Raw genomic sequence first — 20,473 nt, 5'->3', positions numbered from 1 at the left:
GGCTAACTCCTGGCAACTATTCATGCCAATACCTGGATGGGGGCCAGTATTGATTATCTAGGTCTAATTCAGCATCCATCATTTAAAAAGCACTGCCCATCGCTCGCTGAATATAGATCAGAAAGATAAACGATAATTCATGATAATCCATGTCACAGTAGCCTGAGAATAAAAAGTCCTCAGTGAGGTTTGCTCACAGCACAAGAACCCCCAAATCCCAACAAAATACAACAGGAAGCAGGTGAAAGCCTGGCTCTTCTCCCAAGCCTTTAAGACATAGGGTGATTGACTATATACTTATTCTGCACCTGGACGAGTTTGCTACACACACTGTAACATAGACCAGTTCATTATATCTTGCTTAACTGTACAAAGAAATTGCCTTGAGTTTAGACACCCATCTGTTTATCCCATACATCTATATATCTACACTTGGCCCCTCGGCTACACGATAAACTGTATTGTAGAAAATCATTAGTATCACAGCAATGTTATTTGAATGTTCTAACGTGTGCTTATTAGATGTTTCATTAGTATTATGCTGACACCGTATTATATCTCTGTTATTTGAATTTCAGTGCTGTTAAATGTATATATTTTTGATCCTGTTTCATGGTAGTCTTATTATTAGGTTTCAATTTGCTGTTCTCAAGTTTACCTCATTTATCGTATTTATATTTATTCTTGGTCATTTTACTATTGTTAACAAAATTGTAAGTTTTATGTTAAACTGTACACCACCTTGGGTGAATCTTTTCATAAAGGCGGTTAATAAATTGCAATAAAGAATTAAACCAATTTTTGGCATTTAAGGTTAAGAAACATTTAGAGGTTGATATGGTTTTCCAGGTAGCAGCACAAGCTACTCAGATTAGCGTTATCTGTGCTGGGGTAGTCTGGGGTGGGGGAGGGGGACCTGCTGATATTCAGCACCGATACACGGATAATTATCTGGGCCACTTAGTCCAGAGAAATAGCTTAATACTGGGCTGCACCTAGATACACAAACTGAATATTGGTGGTACCTGGGTAGCTTCCAGAGGCCACCAAATAGCTGGACATTCAGCAGCAGTATTTGGGAACAGCCCAGTATTAATACCCGAGTATAGAAAACCCCCCCAAGACAGCCAGTTAAAAAAAAAACCCACTTGTCACTGCAGGTTTAACCTTACCCCCAAAGAACTCCTGGAAAGGGTTTACGAGGCCAGAGATTGACTTCCACTTGTACCCATGCAATCAAGCCAGCTTCTTTCTGCAGTGAGAAAGAGGCATCTCTGCAGAGTGGGTTCCAAGAAGGCTTGATCGTGCCGGGCCATCCCTCCGAGATTTTAATTTCTGTCTCAGTGCAATGTGGGGAAATCAAGCTCTGCTTCGTATACGCAAAGAGGTGAGAGGACCTCAACCGTAGACTAGTCCAAGAGAATCATTTCTGGGAGCCTTACGGTACCCGTCTCTCTCACTGGCTTCTCGTTGTGAGAACATATAAATACTTACCCTCCTCGAGAGACAACCAGCTTCGCTTTCACTTTATATGATACAATAATCCCCAGGATCTCTTTGTTAGCACCTTCTCGTAACCTGGTGGTCAAGAGGGGAATACGTTTACAGTTGAAGAAATAGCTTGCGATCCAGCATACGTTGCTGTTTATTTACTTAATTCTAATACATTTATATACCATCTAATGTTCCTAAGTTTGATATACCACAATTCATAAAACATCTATGTAGTATTAAAACAATGAAGCAAAAGATTCAATAATCAAATGTGACCATCTTTGGAAAAAATGCAACTTAAAGTCTCCAGAAACAAAAAACACAGAGATTTTAATGAACTCTGTTAGACTAAACAATTTGTAATACAACAGTCCAAACCCCATCCTTTTATGTAAAAAAAAAAAAATACAGTTACAGAAGTTCAAACAAGGAACGTTTTCAGATTGCTTATGGACTCATGACATGAAAAACTGGCCATTCTCAACATTTTGGATCTGAGACTTTAGACACTCCTTCCCAGAGATGGACACAAATAAGGCCAAGACGGAAGGAAAGAAAGCAATGGAGAACACGCTGGGGTCACTCGGTCTAGCAGGCCTGCCCCACTGCCACAACCATCTTTGGATTCGCTGTGAGAAAGGAGTGGAAAAATTAAGCAGCCAAAGCCGACATAACCTTGTTTACATAACTGGAGAACATACTGGTAGATAAAGACTTCCCAAGAAGACCCTCTAGTTTGATCATATTTCCTTCTTATTGTGGTATGAAAGACCCTTCTTGAGTTTTTTCAATACAAGGCAATGCTCTAGAGCTCTTGACTCCCCCTCACTGTGAAGGTGACCTCTCTTCCCCCACAGGAGGAAATCATATCTTAAGCATGTAATTCACCTTCATAGACCTCACATGAACTAAGTTTTCTTCTAATATATACAAAAAGAATACCCTTTAGTACACCAAACCCTAATATTCAGATTCCTCTCAAATGATGGCTAATTTCAGCAGTGAAAAAGAAAAAAAATCTTTTGGCTAAAGCAAGTTAGGGAAAATTAAATGTTCTTACAATGTGCTGGACGCCAGGTTGGTATCTTCATGCTTCAGCTTTCCATCCAAAGCCAGGCCACGCTTCTCTCGGTTGTTGGCAAGGAACGGAGTTAAAGTGTAGACCTTGCAAAATGTGGAGCTGGGGGCCACAATGTCACTGCTGGAAAGGAAACAGAAAGAGGGGAGAAAGCAATGAGTGGCTCCCCGAGAGCGGCACAACTGGTGAGTCCAAGAGCTGAGACAGAACCAGAGATAAGACTATTGGAGACCACAGAAAAGACAAGGGGAAAGAGACCAAGACAATTAATATTAAGCCAAGTGGATGAGATCACGTCAAGAGGACAGGAAGTCTTACGGACCACAGAAAACAAGGGTAATGAAGGAGGGGAGCTGGAAGTGGGACCAGGCACCCTGGACGACCGAGGGGAGAGAGGCATCAGAGGAGGGGGGCGGTAATGCAGGGTGAAGGGGAAGGAAGTGGAGAGGGAGGGCGGTAAGGAAGAGCGCAACAAGGCAACCTTGTCAGAAAAGTCTGCGGCAAAGTCAGAAGTTGTCGCTTAAATAAATGAAGTTAGGGATCATGGGGTAGAATAAAAGAAAGAAAGGATTAAAAACGCATAACAATTTAGAAAGTCAGAATTAATGAACAAAGCACTGACAAAGAAGCAATACTTTTTAATACATTGAAGATTTGTAATATTAACTGTAAAAACAAACTGATCAAGCTCACACTTTGGAATCCCACCACACTACTCCCCCTACATTAACAGCAATGGTGTTCCCTTAACCTCGGGTGTTGTACCTTAATTTCAAAAGATAGACTTTTATTTCACTGAGTATCTCTTGGATGCCAGGTCCTAGGGCATTGGGCTTCCTCGGCAAACCTTCAGTCATGCACCCTCCCCAGGGGCAACACAGAAAAAGAGTGGGAAATGGACCAATGACTCCAGGGGCAACACCTCCCCTTCCCATCCCTATACTTCCCAGGTGCTAGCATCTCCCCTTTCTCCTCTTTACCTCTCTCCCCTGTGTCCAGCATCTCCCCTTTCCCCTTCCCTTTTCTACCCACTCCTCCCAAGGTGGATAGCATCTTTCCTTTCCCCACCCCTCCAGTTGGCCAGCATCTCACCTTCCCTACCTCCACCTCATGTCCAGCATCTCTCCCCCTCTTTCACCCCCACTTCAGGGGACACTGCTGATACCATACCTTTACCTCTTCTCAGGCCAGCCAGAAGCTTAAAAAAAGTGAGAGCTGCAAGGGCCCTGTAAGTACAGGCCTGCACCAAAGTGCTGTCATGACCTGCCCACCTCTGACAAGAGGTCTGCCTGAGAGGGAAGTGGGACAGGGCAGCACTTGAGTGTGGGCGTGTGCTGATAGGGTCCGCATACTGCTAACTGTTCTTTAAACTTAGGGCCAGTGCAGAAGGAGGTAGTGGGTGGGGGTTGCATCAGGGTTGGCAGAGGGAAGGAAAACAGCAGTCGCCACCCCCTAGATGATGCTGCCCATAGATGTCATACCATCTTCACTCGCAAAATGAATGTGTTCTGGGGTATCCCAAAATATGTGAGTGCTCAGGATTAAGCGCAGGTTTTACACCAGGGTTCAGTTGGTGTGAATCCTCGTGTCCAAAATAGGGTGCAGATCCCAGTGTACGCTCTCTTGTATAAACAGCGCCCAACTCTGAACGCCATTTATAGAATAGCGCTTTTTTCGGCACCCAAATTTGGGTGCCATTTACTGAATCCAGTCCTTCGCCTCTGCAGCAGAACATTAAAGTTCTTTTGAATACTGGCCTTTAAGCTTCTCAGTAGGGGTTTAACGCACTTCTCTCTATTTTAAAATTGGTCGGTACTTACTCTGCCTCTTCCACTGCGACTGGACATTTGTACTGGGCCGTGTTAAACAAGCATATGTCAGCATATTGACGGACTAGGAGAAAGAGGAAAGGAAAAAATAACAGAAAAAGATAAATACGTATATATACATCTACAAATAACAAAGCATATGTAAAACTTTACACTGTGAGTCTAACTTAAGACACAGTGCCAGGAAATAGAGCAATAGGAAACACTTTAGCAAGTCAGTGCTATGATTGGACCACATATTTTGACAGGCGACGGCATGAGCCTATCTGGCCCATTATTTGGGCTGAAGCCAGTGGGCGGAGCTTGCTGCCATCTTGGTTTATGCAAAACAATAGCAAACTTGTGAGGTTTATATTGTTTTGCGTTCTTTCTGTTAAGAGGTGGTCGGGGGGTGGGGGGGATGCAAGGGAAGTGGGGGGTTGGAGAGTTTTTGAGGGGTCTGTGAAGGGGGGAGGGTTATATTCAAAATGTATTTGTCAGTGCTCCAGAGCTTGCTTTGTTATTTTTGCAGTGCTGTATTGTAGATTTCAGTGCTGCGCTATATGCCATTGTTTTTCTATTTTTCAACGAAGATATTTCTAATTATAAAGATATTTCTATGTTTTGGTTTCCTCTCTCTTTACAATATTTAAGTCCACAGAAAAGTTCTCAAGTTCTGAGCTAGAACAGATGAAAACATCACAAAAATAAGCCCCTCAGATCCTCACCCTAACAGTACAACGAAGCTTCTGTAAATCATTTTAAATAAATGAACAAAAAAAAAACAAGAAAACACAGCCTAATTTATAACGGCAAGAAAAAAATTCTCTCTTCAGTCAGTTTCTGAAGCTTCATGAAGTACCACCAAAGAGATACCCATCTGCAAAGAATTCTTCATTTGGAATTTCTACAAATTACAATCCTGTCCATTTGGAAAGATCGATATTTAAAGACATGAACAAAAGAATTCCAATAATTCCGTTTCGGTTGACCATAATTAGCATTTATTCTATAACTTGCTTTTAACAGCTCCCACACTAACAGGAAAGCAGTTGCATCATGCACTTAAAATGTCTTTGGGCTGCATTTCTCAAAGTGTTGCTGCTCCTGCAATCGGGACTCTGTATTAAAAAGCAGCTGACATTATATACCATTAAAAAAAACACACACACACACACACACACAAATTATGTATCATCACCGCGAACAACAGATATCTGTGCATTCCGAAAGATGGGTTACATTCGCCTCAGTTTCATAAAATGGAAGTTTGCAGAATAGATGAAACTGATTTTTGTTGTTGTTGTTATTGTTCCTAAGTACCCTTCAAAATGTCTCGGAAATGTGAGGGATGAATAAAATAGAGTTACTGCTGATATGGTTCATCCCCAATTATAGGAAAGAAAGCCAGCAGATCAATGTCACAACAAAAAGATTTTATTGAAGATAGTGTATGAACAAATCGCCCGACACAGGCCGTGTTTCGCCCACCTAGGGCTGCGTCAGGGGCTACAATGAACAAATATATAATAATTATCATAGATCATAATAAATAAAATATAACACACATACGAGCATAATATATCAAATATATAATGACAAAAAAAATTAATAAAATATGGAATATTACTAGGTATACGTGGAGGGGCATAATTGAACGAAAACGTCTATCTCCATGGGCGTTTATCTCCGAGAACGGGTCCGTGAAGGGGCGGACCGAACTGTATTTTCGAAAAAAATAGACATCCATGTTTTATTCGACAATTTGTGAGCTGGGCGTTTTTGTTTTTCAGTGATAATGGAAAATGAAAGCGCCCAGCTCAAAAACGAATAAATCCAAGGCATTTGTTCGTGGGAGGGGCCAGGAGTCGTAGTGCACTGGTCCCCCTCACATGCCAGGACACCAACCGGGCACCCTAGGGGGCACTTTTACAAAAACAAAAAAAAAGGTAAAAGAGCTCCCAGGTGCATAGCACCCTTCCCTTGTGTGTTGAGCCCCCCAAATCCCCCTCAAAACCCACTGCCCACAAGTCTACACCATTACTATAGCCCTAAGGGGTGAAGGTGGGCACCTACTTGTGAGTACAGTGGGTTTGGACGACTAAGCATTAAGCAGCACAATTGTAACAGGTAGGGGGGGGGATGGGCCTGGGTCCACCTGCCTGAAGTCCACTGCACCCCCTAACAACTGCTCCAGGGACCTGCATACTGCTGCCAGGGAGGTGGGTATGACATTTGAGGGTGAAAATAAAAAGTTGTGAAACATCATTTTTTGTGGTGGGAGAGGGTTAGTGACCACTGGGGGAGTCAGGGGAAGTCATCCCCGATTCCCTCTGGTGGTAATCTGGTCATTTAGGGCACTTTTGGGGGCCTTATTCGTGAAAAAACAGGGTCCAGGAAAAGTGCCCTAAATTCTAGCTACAAACGCATACTTGTTTTCCATTATCGGCGAAAGGCGCCCATCTCTCTTCGGCCGATAACCACGCCCCAGTTCCACCTTCGCCACGCCTCCGACACGCCCCTGTCAACTTTGTACGCTTCCGCGATGGAGTGCAGTTGAAAACGTCCAAAATCGGCTTTCCATTATACCGATTTATTCGTTTTTGTGAGATAAACGTCTATCTCCCGATTTGGGTCGAAATCTAGGCGTTTTTCTCTTTCAATTATAAGGTGGATAGAGAGTATACTAGAATCATTACATGAGTAAACGTATCGCTACGCACTGTCCAATATAAATAATATATATATACATTTACATAAAAGAGCATATATAAGAAAATATATTTATAAAAGAAGTGTATGTAATGCAACAATTGTATGACAGTGCATATAAACATTTATATAAAAGCATAATAAAATCTGACATCACATAACAGCAAAGCAAGGGCACTGGTATAGGTTACGAACTTCAATACAAATATGTATAAAAAATGTATAAATGAGATAATAAAAGGCACATACCTAATTTGAAACCTTCGTAAAGGGGCAACTATAAAAAAGTGAACATGGACACAGTCAAATAATACTCTATGTTACCAAAAATGAGAAATGGGGTAGTATGTTTGGAACTAAAAAAAGAAAAATGAATTCAAAATAAATAAGGAAAAAGAAAAATTATGACAAAATAAAACATAGAGTATTATTTGATTGTGTCCATGTTCACTTTTTTATAGTTGCCCCTTTACGAAGGTTTCAAATTAGGTATGTGCCTTTTATTATCTCATTTATACATTTTTTATACATATTTGTATTGAAGTTCGTAACCTATACCAGTGCCCTTGCTTTGCTGTTATGTGATGTCAGATTTTATTATGCTTTTATATATATGTTTATATGCACTGTCATACAATTGTTGCATTACATACACTTCTTTTATAAATATATTTTCTTATATATGCTCTTTTATGTACATGTATATATATATTATTTATATTGGACAGTGCGTAGCGATACGTTTATTCATGTAATGATTCTAGTATACTCTCTATGTATACCTAGTAATATTCCATATTTTATTAATTGTTTTTTGTCATTATATATTTGATATATTATGTTCGTATGTGTGTTATATTTTATTTATTATGATCTATGATAATTATTATATATTTGTTCATTGTAGCCCCTGACGCAGCCCTAGGTGGGCGAAACACGGCCTGTGTCGGGCGATTTGTTCATACACGGTATCTCTCTATATAAAACGCACCTCCAACATTCTGAAGCCTCCACAAGTCCCAACATTCTAAATGCATGGTGGTGAAACCAGGAATTCGCCCATGAGTGTTGGCCCCGCCCCCCGCATCAGATGTCATGACGTCGAGGGCGGACCAATGACACTCAACCAATCGCATCGCGAACCCGTTACTAAGCGACGGAATGTGACATAAGACACATCGCAAAACAATGAAAACCAGCAGCACACAGTTGCAACACGACGTCAACAGCAACGCTAAAAGGACCATATAGATCTCTGCTCTCCACACAAACAACGGACACGGAGGGCATAGGAGGGAAGGAAAAAAACCAGCACATACACACACACTCTCACTCTTAACTGGCTATAATGAGCAACTGACCTGCCACTATCACAGGGACTGCTAGCACCTCTCTCTCTCTCTCACACACATACACACGGGACACAGAGGGGATGGAAGACAAGGAACGAATCGTTGGGTATGGAAGGGGCGTCAGGGGAGATAAGGCAAGAACTGCCTCAAATGTTTGTGCTGTGCTATGAACAATTATAATGCTGTCTCTTCATTTTGACCCTACCCTTTCACACTCACTTTCACACAGACGCACACACACACACTTACACTCTCTGTATCTCACACACACATGCACCCACACACATATACACACTCTCTCACACAGACACACAAACACGCCTCAAATGGTTCAGCTGTCCTATGTAAAATTTCACTGCTGTCTCTTGTTGTGACATTGATCTGCTGGCTTTCTTTCCCATATTGGATTTTGCAGATCGTTTGCCTTGTTGTTTTTTCATCCCCAATTATATACAGGCACATAAAAAGTACAATATTCCCAAACAGCGAAAAGCTAATTTTGGCACTCCCCTCCCCCCCCCCCCCCCCAAAAAAAAATTGTAACTGGCCATTCCATAGGACAGATAGAAAGAAAGCTACTACTGCTAATTCCAGACTCCTTTCCTTTTATCTCGCTGCACCTCACGCCTGGAACACACTTCCCGAGCCTGTACGTCTAGCCCCGTCTTTGGCCGTTTTCGAGTCAAGGCTAAAAGCCCACCTGTTTGACGCTGCTTTTGACTCCTAACCATTACTCACCCCACCTCTTAAATTCCCTTGCCTCTTAATTGTTCTGTCTGTTTGCCTGTCTTATTTAGATTGTGAGCTTGTTGAGCAGGGACTGTCTTTTTGTGTATGGTGTACAGCACTGATTATGCCTTGTAGCACTATAAAAGTGATAAGTAGTAGTAGTAGTAATGTAGAAGCCTGCCCTTGCAGATCAGCAACGTGGCCGCGCAGGCTTCTGTTTCTGTGAGTCTGACGTCCTGCACGTACGTGCAGGACGTCAGACTCACAGAAACAGAAGCCTGCGTGGCCGCGTTGCTGATCTGCAAGGGCAGGCTTCGAGATGGAATGTTGCTAGTGAAGGAGTAGCCTAGTGGTTAGTGCAGTGGAACATGGGATGTTGTTACTATTTGAGATTCTGGAATGTTGCAATTACTTGAGATTCTACATGGAAAGTTGCTACTATTGGAGATTCTGTTGCTACTATTTGAGATTCTACATGGAATGTTGCTAATCCACTAGCAACGTTCCATTTTTAGATTGTGAGCTCTTTGAGCAGCGACTGTCTTTTTGTGTATGGTGTACAGTGCTGCGTATGCCTTGTAGCGCTATAGAAGTGATAAGTAGTAGTAGTAATGTAGAAGCCTGCCCTTGCAGATCAGCAATGTGGCCACGCAGGCTTCTGCTTCTGTGAGTCTGCACGTACGTGCAGGACGTCAGACTCACAGAAACAGAAGCCTGCGTGGCCGCGTTGCTGATCTGCAAGGGCAGGCTTCGAGATGGAATGTTGCTAGTGAAGGAGTAGCCTAGTGGTTAGTGCAGTGGAACATGGGATGTTGTTACTATTTGAGATTCTGGAATGTTGCAATTACTTGAGATTCTACATGGAAAGTTGCTACTATTGGAGATTCTGTTGCTACTATTTGAGATTCTACATGGAATGTTGCTATTCCACTAGCAACGTTCCATTTTTAGATTGTGAGCTCTTTGAGCAGCGACTGTCTTTTTGTGTATGGTGTACAGCGCTGCGTATGCCTTGTAGCGCTATAGAAGTGATAAGTAGTAGTAGTAATGTAGAAGCCTGCCCTTGCAGATCAGCAACGTGGCCACGCAGGCTTCTGCTTCTGTGAGTCTGCACGTACGTGCAGGACGTCAGACTCACAGAAACAGAAGCCTGCACGGCTGCATTGCTGATCTGCAAGGGCAGGCTTCTAGATGGAATGTTGCTAGTGGAGGAGTAGCCTAGTGGTTAGTGCAGTGGAACATGGGATGTTGTTACTATTTGAGATTCTGGAATGTTGCTATTACTTGAGATTCTACATGGAATGTTGCTACTATTTGAGATTCTACATGGAATGTTGCTATTCCACTAGCAACATTCCATTTTTAGATTGTGAGCTCTTTGAGCAGCGACTGTCTTTTTGTGTATGGTGTACAGCGCTGCGTATGCCTTGAAGCGCTATAGAAGTGATAAGTAGTAGTAGTAGTAGTAGATAATTACATTAATTGAACAAAGGAAAGGGGGAAGAAAGAGGGTAAATCAAAGAATTGCTTATAAATTATAAACATGTTGACTATTAATCCAGACTGCCCCAATTTGACTGCCCCTATCGGACCGACCGTTCACTTGTCTATTAGATTGTAAGCTCTTTGAGCAGGGACGGTCTCTCTTTGTTAAATTGTACAGCGCTGCGTAACCCTAGTAGCGCTCTAGAAATGTTAAGTAGTAGTAGTATTAATGTGGATATCCAGGTGTACACAGTGGCTTTCTGAAATCAGTATTTGCACATGCATGCAGTAGTGGCATAGCAAGGGCAGCTGCCACCCGGGGCGGTTCGCCGTTGTGCACCCCCCACCCGGGGTGCAGCATGACACCCCCCCCCCCCCCCCGAGTGCATTCTTACCTCTTGGGAGGTGGGAGCAGTCATGAGGCTGTCGGTTCCGCTGGTTCCCTGCTCCCTCCGCCCCGGAACAGAAAGTAACCTGTTCCAGGGCAGAGGGAGCAGGGAACCAGTGAAGCCGACACCCCCGCAGCGGCGTGCATCCGGGGCAGACCGCCCCGCCCTTGATACGCCACTGGTATGCAGGCTACACCTATAATTAAATGCCGCTATTTACACATTTCTAAAATAACAGCCAAAATCTGTGGTCTCCTTATTTCCTAAAAGTTGTACTACATGCTTGGTTCTTTAGGGGTCCTTTTACTAAGGTGCGCTGAAAAATGGCTTGCGGTAGTGTAGGCGCGGGTTTTGGGCGCGCGCCGATCCATTTTTCAGCGGGCCTGTAAAAAAGTCCTTTTTAAAAATTTGTGCCGAAAATGGACGTGCGGCAAAATCAAAATTGCCGCGTGTCCCTTTTGGGTCTGAGATCTTACCGCCAGCCATTGACCTAGCGGTAATGACCTACGCATGTCAAGTGACACTTGGCATGCGTCTGATACGCGCGTCTGAAAATAAAAAATTATTTTTCAGACGCACGTACCGGACGCGCGCCAAAAATGAAATTACCGCAAGAGCCGCCGCGCGGTAACTCCATTTTGGCACGTGTTGGGCCCACGTGGACGCTTACGCGGCTTAGTAACCTGTTCCCAAAAGTCCAGCATAAGCGAGAAGGCACCTTGGAATCAGTGTGGTGGCCCTTCTGCCCCACTGGATCTGAACTATGACACCTCCGCACTCGGCTCCTCAGGGCTGCCTGCATTAAATCCCATAAATATCCAGAGCTCGGGTTCTGCCTTCGGCAGCAGAGAGTTCCTTACCTGAAATTTTGATCTTCTTCACTGTCTTGTTGGTGTTGTTTGTGACGTGCACGTTGACATTAATGGGCTCCCCGTGGTAATAGATCTGCAGGAACCAGAACATCAGCATTTAAAGATGGCGACCGGCAACCTTGTTTCCTGATTGGCCAAACAAAACCCAGGTGCTTGTTGTAATGATGCTGCAGGATAGGTTGCAACAGCACAGGGCGCACTTTTCAATGACGCCTTCTTGCACGCAACTATAGAGGGCCGTACGCCACGGAAGCTGTCAGATAAGGGTCTCAGACATTAAAAAAACCATTTTGCATCTCTCTGCATTGTTTATGTTTTCTACCAGGAGAGGATTAATGTGAAATAAAAATCAGTATTTTCAAGAACTGTGCGTATCATTATGGCTTGAAAGTAAAAATAATATTTCAATATTTATTTATTTATTCAAACTTGTATCCCACAATTATCCAAAAACGAGTCTCGGTTCAATGTGGCTTACATTTAACAGTTGTTAGAGATTATATTGACTCAAGCAGGGTCGCGTAACTAGTTAATATAATTCAGTAAAAGAATATTTCAATTTAATTCTGAACTAGTGCTTTAATGCTCCCCCTGCCCCGCTTAAATACATAAATAATTCAGTCGGGAAAATGCTTAGGATGTCACTTCTCAGTGGTGAGATTGCTGAGTAACATTATCCCCTGGATTCAATATACGGGGACCGACATTGAGACTGCGGAAGGGAGCCCATGATTGGCGGAAAACCTGGAAATTAAATGCTGGAGCCGTATTCGGTGGCCAGCATTGAATTTCAGGGGGGGGGGGGGGGGGTTGGCCACTAAAACATAGCTGGTTAAGCTGAAATTCATCGGCAGACCGGCTAAGTTACAGCGGCCAAAGAGACCCTGCTATTTACGCGGGTCTATCTGGCCGCTAAACTTGGCTGTTGCGCAGCATAACCTGTGGCCGGGTTAGGAGCTAACCCTCGGATTCTATGTAGCGCGCCTAGCGTTCCATGTCAAAATCCAAGCATATTCTATAGCAACTCGCATAACTTGATTGGCTTGACAAACCAATCAGTGTTGTTAACAGCACTTAACAAGAAATAATGATCACTAACTGGTAATAGGCGTGTCTCTAGTGTTTATCGCACGCTATTTTTTAGCACGCATTAAAAATGCTAGCGCATTCAGGGCCCCTTTTACCATGCTGCAGCAAAAGGGGGCCTGCGCTGGCGTCGGCGTGTGTTTTTCACGAACGCCGAGGCCCCCTTTTACCACAGTGAGTAAAAGGGAAATCTCTCTTTCCTGCAGGAAATGGCCACGCAACAAGTAAATCACTTGCGCGGTCATTTCGGGGGGGGGGGGGAGCCCTTACCACCACCCATTGAGGTGGTGGGAGGGGCTCCTGTGTTAACCTGGAGGTAACCAGGCAGCGCACGACACTGCCCGATTACGGCATAGGCGGGAATATATCAGAGGGAAGGCTATAGGACCGGTGCGAAGAAGAATCAGTCGCTGCTTGCTGCAGGCGAAGATCTGCTATTTACAAGGTATGCAGGAGGGACAGTTGTTAGGAGTTTTGGGCTGGTAGGGCTTGGGTATCCCTGCCAGCCACTTCATAGGTGTGCTGCTACTGGGTGGGCCTGGGCCCACCCTTGGCTACACCACTGCTGCCATTTAGTAAAAGGGGCCCTTAGTAAACAGGGCTCTTAGTCTGCAAGGGGGAAATGTAAAAACGTGAAATTTGCCTGGGTAACTCCCAAAATGATCTGAACAAATCTTGTACTTGTGACCTGGCTTGGCCACTGTTTGGAAACAGGATACTGGGCTAGATGGACCATTGGTCTGACTCAGTATGGCTGTTCTTATGTTCATAATGCAGAGGACTATTACTTGTCCCGGGGATTGGTAGCATGGAATGTTGCTACTCTTTGAGATTCTGCCTGGAATCTTGTCACTCTTTAGGATTCCAGAATCTTTGTATTCTTTGGGGTTCTACATGGAATGTTGCCACCATTTGGGTTTCTGCCAGGTATTTGTGACCTGGCTTGGCCACTGTTTGGAAACAGGATACAGGGCTAGATGGACCATTGGTCTGACCCAGTATGGCTACACTTATATTCTTTGCATTTCGGAGTCTGTGTTTCTCTTATTATGAATTGGTTTTTGCTAATGTATTGTTACGGGCAGTTTAATTGTTCCGGATCCATCGTTGGATGAATCTCTTTCAAAAAGGGGGTTAACAAAGAAATAAAAATGATAACCACATTACGCAGACTGGATGGGGCCTCACGGTGTTTATCTGGTGTCCTATTCTCTACATTAAGGTAATTCTCAGAAGGCTCATCTCTTCCTCCGCAGAACCAGCTCAGCGATAGTAAAGAAGTACCTCTTTGTCCAAAGATGCTTCCAGATGCAGCGGTTTGTCAGACATCAGGAACTGTCTGGTTGTCTCAGCCATGGGCTGTGGTCCCGGTCTCTCTGGAGCGTACTGTACTTTACGGATCACAAGACGTACTGAATTCCTGCAGAGAGGCACAGGAGACAAAAAAAACCAAAAAGTTGTACATGCCTGGGGTTCATTAAATTTAAAAATTTGGAATTCAATCCTTTGCTCCAATGCATAAAGACGCCTAAAATTTATCTATTTATTTGTTACATTTGTATCCCACATTTTCCTACCTATTTGCAGGCTCAATGTGGCTTACATAGTACAGTTAAGGCGATCGCCAATTCCAGTATGAACAAAATACAGAGTGATGTTGTACTAGGGTAAACTTCATGTGTGACAAAAACCTTGGGGGATCGTAAAGAGGAGGAAGGGTTTAGTTATTTCCAGATTGGTTTTGGCTTCGTTGTGTTGCATGGCAAATTAATGCATGGTAGGCAATTACACCTAAGCATATTCTAAATACCGCCCATAAATTTATGTGCGGTATTTAGAATATGCTTAGGTGCAGTTCCTGCGACTAAATCCCTGCGCGTAGATTGATGCGCACTGGCCATATTTTATAATAATGGGCGTAGATTTTGGAAGGCTCATGAAACACCCATTTCCACGCCCCTTTTTGCCTGCACACGTTAGAGTTTAGGCGCAGTATATTACAGAGTACGCTTAGCAATGTATGTGTGTAAATTCTAATTTTTGCCAATTAGTGCTCATTATTGCTTGTTAAGAGCTGTTAACAACTCTTAATAGCTTGTTAAAACAATTAATCTACACACTAAGGGGCCGTTTTATAAAGGCGCGTGGAGGGGCATAATCGAAACGGGCCAGCCATCTCTAAGAGCGCCCATCCCCTGGAACAGCCACGAGAAGGGGCGGTCCGAACCATATTTTTGAAAAAGATGGGCGGCCACCCTTTCTTTCGAAAATACGGTTGGAACCGGCCAAATGACTAGGATTTGGGCGGATTTGAGATGGGCGCCCTCGGTTTTCTGCGATAATGGAAACCGAAGGCACCCATCTCAAAAACAACCAAATCCAAGGCATTGGGTCGTGGGAGGGGTCAGGATTCGTAGTGCACTGGTCCCCCTCACATGCCAGGACACCAACCGGGCACCCTAGGGGGCACTTTTAAAAAATAAAAAAAAACATTAAATTACCTCCCAGGTCCATAGCTCCCTTACCTTGGGTGCTGAGACACCCAAATCCTTCCCAAAACCCACTCCCCACAACTGTACACCATTACCATAGCACTTATGGGTGAAGGGGGGCACCTATATGTGGGTACAGTGGGTTTTGGGGGGGTTTAGAGGGCTCCCATTTACCACCACAAGTGTAACAGGTGGGGGGGTGGGCCTGGGCCCACCTGCCTGAAGTGCACTGCACCCACTAAAAACTGCTCCAGGGACCTGCATACTGCTGTCATGGAGCTGGGTATGACATTTGAGGCTGGCGTACAGGCTGGCAAAAAAAGTTTTTAAAGTTCTTTTTTTTTGGTGGGAGGGGTTTAGTGACCACTGGGGGAGTCAGGGGGTGGTCATCCCCAATTCCCTCCGGTGGTCATCTGGTCATTTAGGGCACTTTTAGGGACTTGGTTGTGAAAAAAAAGGGTAAAAAAAAAGTGGCCTATATTCTCGCTCAAAACGCCCTTTTTTCCATTATCAGCCGACGGCGCTCATGTTTTAAGCACGCCCCTGTCCCGCCTTTGCTACCCTTCTGACACAACCCTGAAACTTTGTTCGTCTCCGCGATGGACTGCAGTTGGGGGCGCCCAAAATCGGCTTTCGATTATACCGATTTGGGTGCCCACGAGAGAAAGGCGCCCATCTCCCGATTTGGGTTGGAATATGGGCACCTTTATCTTTCGAAAATGAGCTGGATAGCTACCTTCAGGTGTCCAACATGTGTCAAATTAGAACTACCGCCCAGCTACCATATGCTCCGGGCGGTAATTAAAATTTAAAAACATGTGGTAGAAATATTTTCTATTTACTACCGCAGGGCGCTTACCTAGCAGAAATCGGCAGTTGGTGCGTGTTGCACGCTTACTGCCTGGTTAGTGTGTGAGACCTTACCGCAAGATCAACGGGTGGCGTTACGGTCTCAGGCAATTAAGTTGGATCGGTAGGGTATGCCTTTTTAAACAGGTTAGTTTTTAGATTTTTACGGAAGTTGAGGTGGTTGTACATCGTTTTTAAGGCTTTTGGTAATGCGTTCCATAGTTGTGTCCTGATGTAGGAAAAACTGGATGCATAAGTTGATTTGTGTTTAAGGCCTTTACATCTTGGGTAGTGCAGATTTAGATATGTTCGTGATGATTCGAATGTGTTTCTAGTTGGTAGGTCGATTAAATCTGTCATGAATCCTGGGGCTTCCCCATAGATAATTTTATGAACCCAGGTGTAGATTTTGAATTCAATGCGTTCTTTGACTGGGAGCCAGTATAGTTTTTCGCGGAGGGGTTTTGCGCTTTCAAATCGTGTTTTTCCAAATATAAGTCTAGCTGCCATGTTTTGAGCGGTTTGAAGCTTCTTTATACTTAAGAAGCTTTGGTTGTCCTTGGTGGTCATTGTTCTTAGTGGTCGCAAGTGTGTCCCCTTCTTCCTTTGTATCACAGTCAGCGTAATCGCCACACGCAACCTGAAGCATGTCTTAGTTTAGACAGTGACGTCGCTAGAAAGATATTCTAACATGCCATGGAATGAGCTAAACTTCATCCCTCTTACCTTTTATGAATTTTTTCTTCCAGGTTCTCTGCACAGAAAGCCTTCACTTCATAGTCTACACCACAGGCCTGAAATAAAAAGGTACCGAAAACACATGAAGGGCTCTTCTTTCCAAACAAACTGGCTTCAGACATTATAGTACCGAACAGACTTTCCTGGCACTGACAGATTTCATTCAACTTACTCTTGACTCAGGCAGGGAAGTCCATCTGCTCTCACTAGACCTCTCCACAGCCTTCGAGTTGGTTGACCAAGCAGTGGCATAGCCAAGGGTGGGCCCGGGTAGGCCCAGGCCCATCCACCTTAGGTTCAGGCCCACCCAACAGCACCACATCTCTAATGTGGCTGGCAGGGATTCCCAAGCCCCACCAGCCGAAAACTCCTAACTGTCCATCCTGCATACCTTTTAAATAGCAGATCTTTGCCTGCTACAAGCAGCGACTGATAAATACTGTTCACACCGGCCCTGCAGCCTTCCCTCTGATGTATTCCTGCTTATGCAGAAACAGGAAACTGCATCAGAGGGAAGGCTGTGGGGACAACATGAGCACTGTGTATTAGTTGCTGCTCATTGCCAGTGAAAATCTGCTATTTAAAAGGTATGCGGGGGAGGGGGATGTTTGAGAGACCATATGTCATGCAGGCAAGAGAGAGAGAGAGACCAAATTATTTGTGGGACAAGGTGGAGTTCTTCTGCCCACCCATGTTGGGCCCAGGCCCACCCAAAATTGGGTATCTGGCTACGCCCCTTGACCATGTATCCTTCTCCAGTACTTAACAGACCTGAATATTACTGGCACTGATCATACATGTTACTGACAGATCTTTTCAGGTGTACTAGTATGGCTCAACCTCCACTTCCTACTTTCTCCCCTACAGAGTACCCCAGGGTTCTTTCCTTAATGTTTACCTAGCACCACTCACGCAGCTTATCCAATCCCTAGACTTAAATTTCTTCATTTATGCTAATGATATCCAGCTGCTCTCTGTTGACCTTCTTTCTTCACTTATACTCTTGATCTTTCTGCTAAACCGGATACTAATGCAGATTGACTTACTAATAACCGTCCCAAGATTAACCTGTTCACAACTACGATTGTGCTTTTTTCTATCAATAGGTCTCCCACTCTTCCCAGTCTGCCCGTCCTCTGCGGCACTCCCATTCCCCTTCATAATTCCATTAAACGTCTAGGTGTCACTATCGATAGCATCCTTAGTGTTGATACTCATGTTTCCAACTCATCAAGAAATCGTTCTTCACCTTATGACAGCTTCATTCTGTTCATCCTTGTCTAGATACCAGAGCACTGGAGCTTCTAGTCCACTCTCTTGACCTTTCCAGATCAGACTACTGTAATTCTCTACTCTCAGACTTGAAATCTTCTCAGTTGCATCAACTGCAATTAGTTCAAAATACTGCCATAACGCTTATTTTAGATAAGAAGAAATTCAAGCGCTTAAATGGTATTCTACAAGCCGTCCCTAAAGTTCAAGACGGTTTATAGAATAAACGCTTAAACGGAGAGTCGTGCGTCAATTTAGGTGCAGCCATTTGCAGCAACAAAAATGTGGCGCAAATGCCCACAACTAAATGTACACACAAGCACCATTATTGTGTGATTATGTGAGTAACTCAAAACCATGCCCCGATCCACCCCGAAACACTCATGACCCTTCCATTTCTGTGCCCCCTTTTTTGGACTGCATGTAAATTTTAGGCATGGATTCCACACCTAAATTTACACACGTCAGTCCCAATTAAATCTCATTAGTGCCAATAATTGCTTGTTAAAAAGCCAATTATTTGGTACTAATTGGCTCATTATTCTATTAAATTGCGCACACATATAAGAAACGTGCCTAAATTTGCATGCACAAATTTTGGCTACCTTTATAGAATCAGGGGGATAATAAACAGGATACCAGCACTTTTGCGGGTAAGCGTATACTCATGCACGTACATGCAAGCAAAGCAATTGAGGACCACTGTGTAAGGGTGTGTGTAAGTGGCATAGCATGTAAATACAAAGGTGTGGGGGGGGAGGGGGTGGAACATGGGCAGTTCTGCCACTTATGTGTACAACTTACAGAATGTTATGAGCGTCCTTGCTGCATTTATACCATTCTCCTCCAAATTCTATATATCGAGCCTTGATTTCCGCATGGAAACCAAAGCGTATTCTATACCAATGTGCATAACTTAATTGGTTAACTAGCTAATCAGCGCTGCTAATTGGATATTAGCAAGCAATTATCAGCACTAGCTGACATCAATTGAGATTTACACGCACAACTCGTTAAGTGTATTCTATAACATGGTGCGTCTAAATTCTAAGTTGCATATTTGAAAAGGGGGCATGGCCATGGGCGGGGTCTTTCTACAATTTATGCACATTATGATAGAATATGCCCGCTGTGCGCCTAATTCAGGTGCCAGGATTTACACCAAGTAAAGCATGGCCTACATGGATGCGACCAAACTTGGTCATGTGGAGAGGTGATGGCGTATTCTATATACCGCATGGAAATTTAAGCCGATTCTATAAAATGTAGGTGTACTACAGAGAATACACCTAGGCATATTTTTTTTACCGTGCGGATTTTTCATGCACCATATATAGAATCTAGTCCTCCACGGCTCATGTACAGTAACTGGGGGATCATAAATGTAAGGTGGCTGATGCTGGGTTAAGCGAGTACTCTATGACGGGATTTGGGTAACCAGATGCTGTTCTAGAACAGACTCTCACCTTACGACCTCAGGACCCCTAAATGGAGGCGCCCAGTTTTAGAACTGTCCCCTAGGAGACCCAGCTGACCATGAAGTGATGCCCTTATACCTTAAGAAAAACCACTCGTATCATCTAGTTAAGAGTCTTGGTTTTGATCTATAGTTTGTTAGTTGACCGAACTCATTCATTTTTCACTATCAAAAGAAGGCTTTGAACTGTTCTTTTCCTGCAAGCTGGCAACAGTTACACAGACACATGGAATTACCTTTCCAGTATCTTCAGGTCCTGGCTGCAGGGTGACAGAACATGGCAGGTTTGGGGGAATCTGAAAGAGAGAGAATGGTGAGAGTAGAATAACTTTTCTTTTGCACGGTTGGAAATAGAGGGGGTGAGAGCGCATACATTCTGCTTTGAATCCAAAAGAAAGGGCACAATGCTATAACGGGCTCCCAAAAGCATTGCTTAGAACGCGTTAAACCTATTCTGTAAAGAAAAATGCATGCCTATTTATAGAATACTTGTGCAAATGGCCAAAAACACAAGAACCCTATAGCTGGTGTAGATGCCCAACCATAGAAGGGACAGAAAGCAAGTGCAATCAGCCACAGATGGAATCACAAGGCGGAGCCAAGTTGTAGAGGAAGCAATATTTAATTGAAGACCCAACAC

At 43.8% G+C, this 20,473-nt stretch overlaps 1 protein-coding gene across 1 annotated transcript in view; it reads right to left on the bottom strand.

Moving 5' to 3' along the window:
* ARRB1 (arrestin beta 1) overlaps positions 1 to 20,473 on the bottom strand; it is an 88,317-nt gene that overhangs the window by 33,277 nt on the left and 34,567 nt on the right. Inside the window, exons 5-11 of the mRNA XM_030199747.1 lie at positions 20,070 to 20,129; positions 17,073 to 17,140; positions 14,290 to 14,425; positions 11,908 to 11,992; positions 4,393 to 4,465; positions 2,555 to 2,695; positions 1,495 to 1,578 (exon numbers count right to left, since the gene is read on the bottom strand). Of these exons, the coding sequence (XP_030055607.1) occupies positions 1,495 to 1,578; positions 2,555 to 2,695; positions 4,393 to 4,465; positions 11,908 to 11,992; positions 14,290 to 14,425; positions 17,073 to 17,140; positions 20,070 to 20,129 (647 nt within the window). The remainder of the gene's footprint in view (positions 1 to 1,494; positions 1,579 to 2,554; positions 2,696 to 4,392; positions 4,466 to 11,907; positions 11,993 to 14,289; positions 14,426 to 17,072; positions 17,141 to 20,069; positions 20,130 to 20,473) is intronic.

The sequence above is a fragment of the Microcaecilia unicolor genome, chromosome 4, assembly GCF_901765095.1.
Source record: "Microcaecilia unicolor chromosome 4, aMicUni1.1, whole genome shotgun sequence".
In the NCBI taxonomy this organism is placed as follows: Eukaryota; Metazoa; Chordata; class Amphibia; order Gymnophiona; family Siphonopidae; genus Microcaecilia; species Microcaecilia unicolor.
This window is presented reverse-complemented; position numbering and strand designations above follow the sequence as displayed.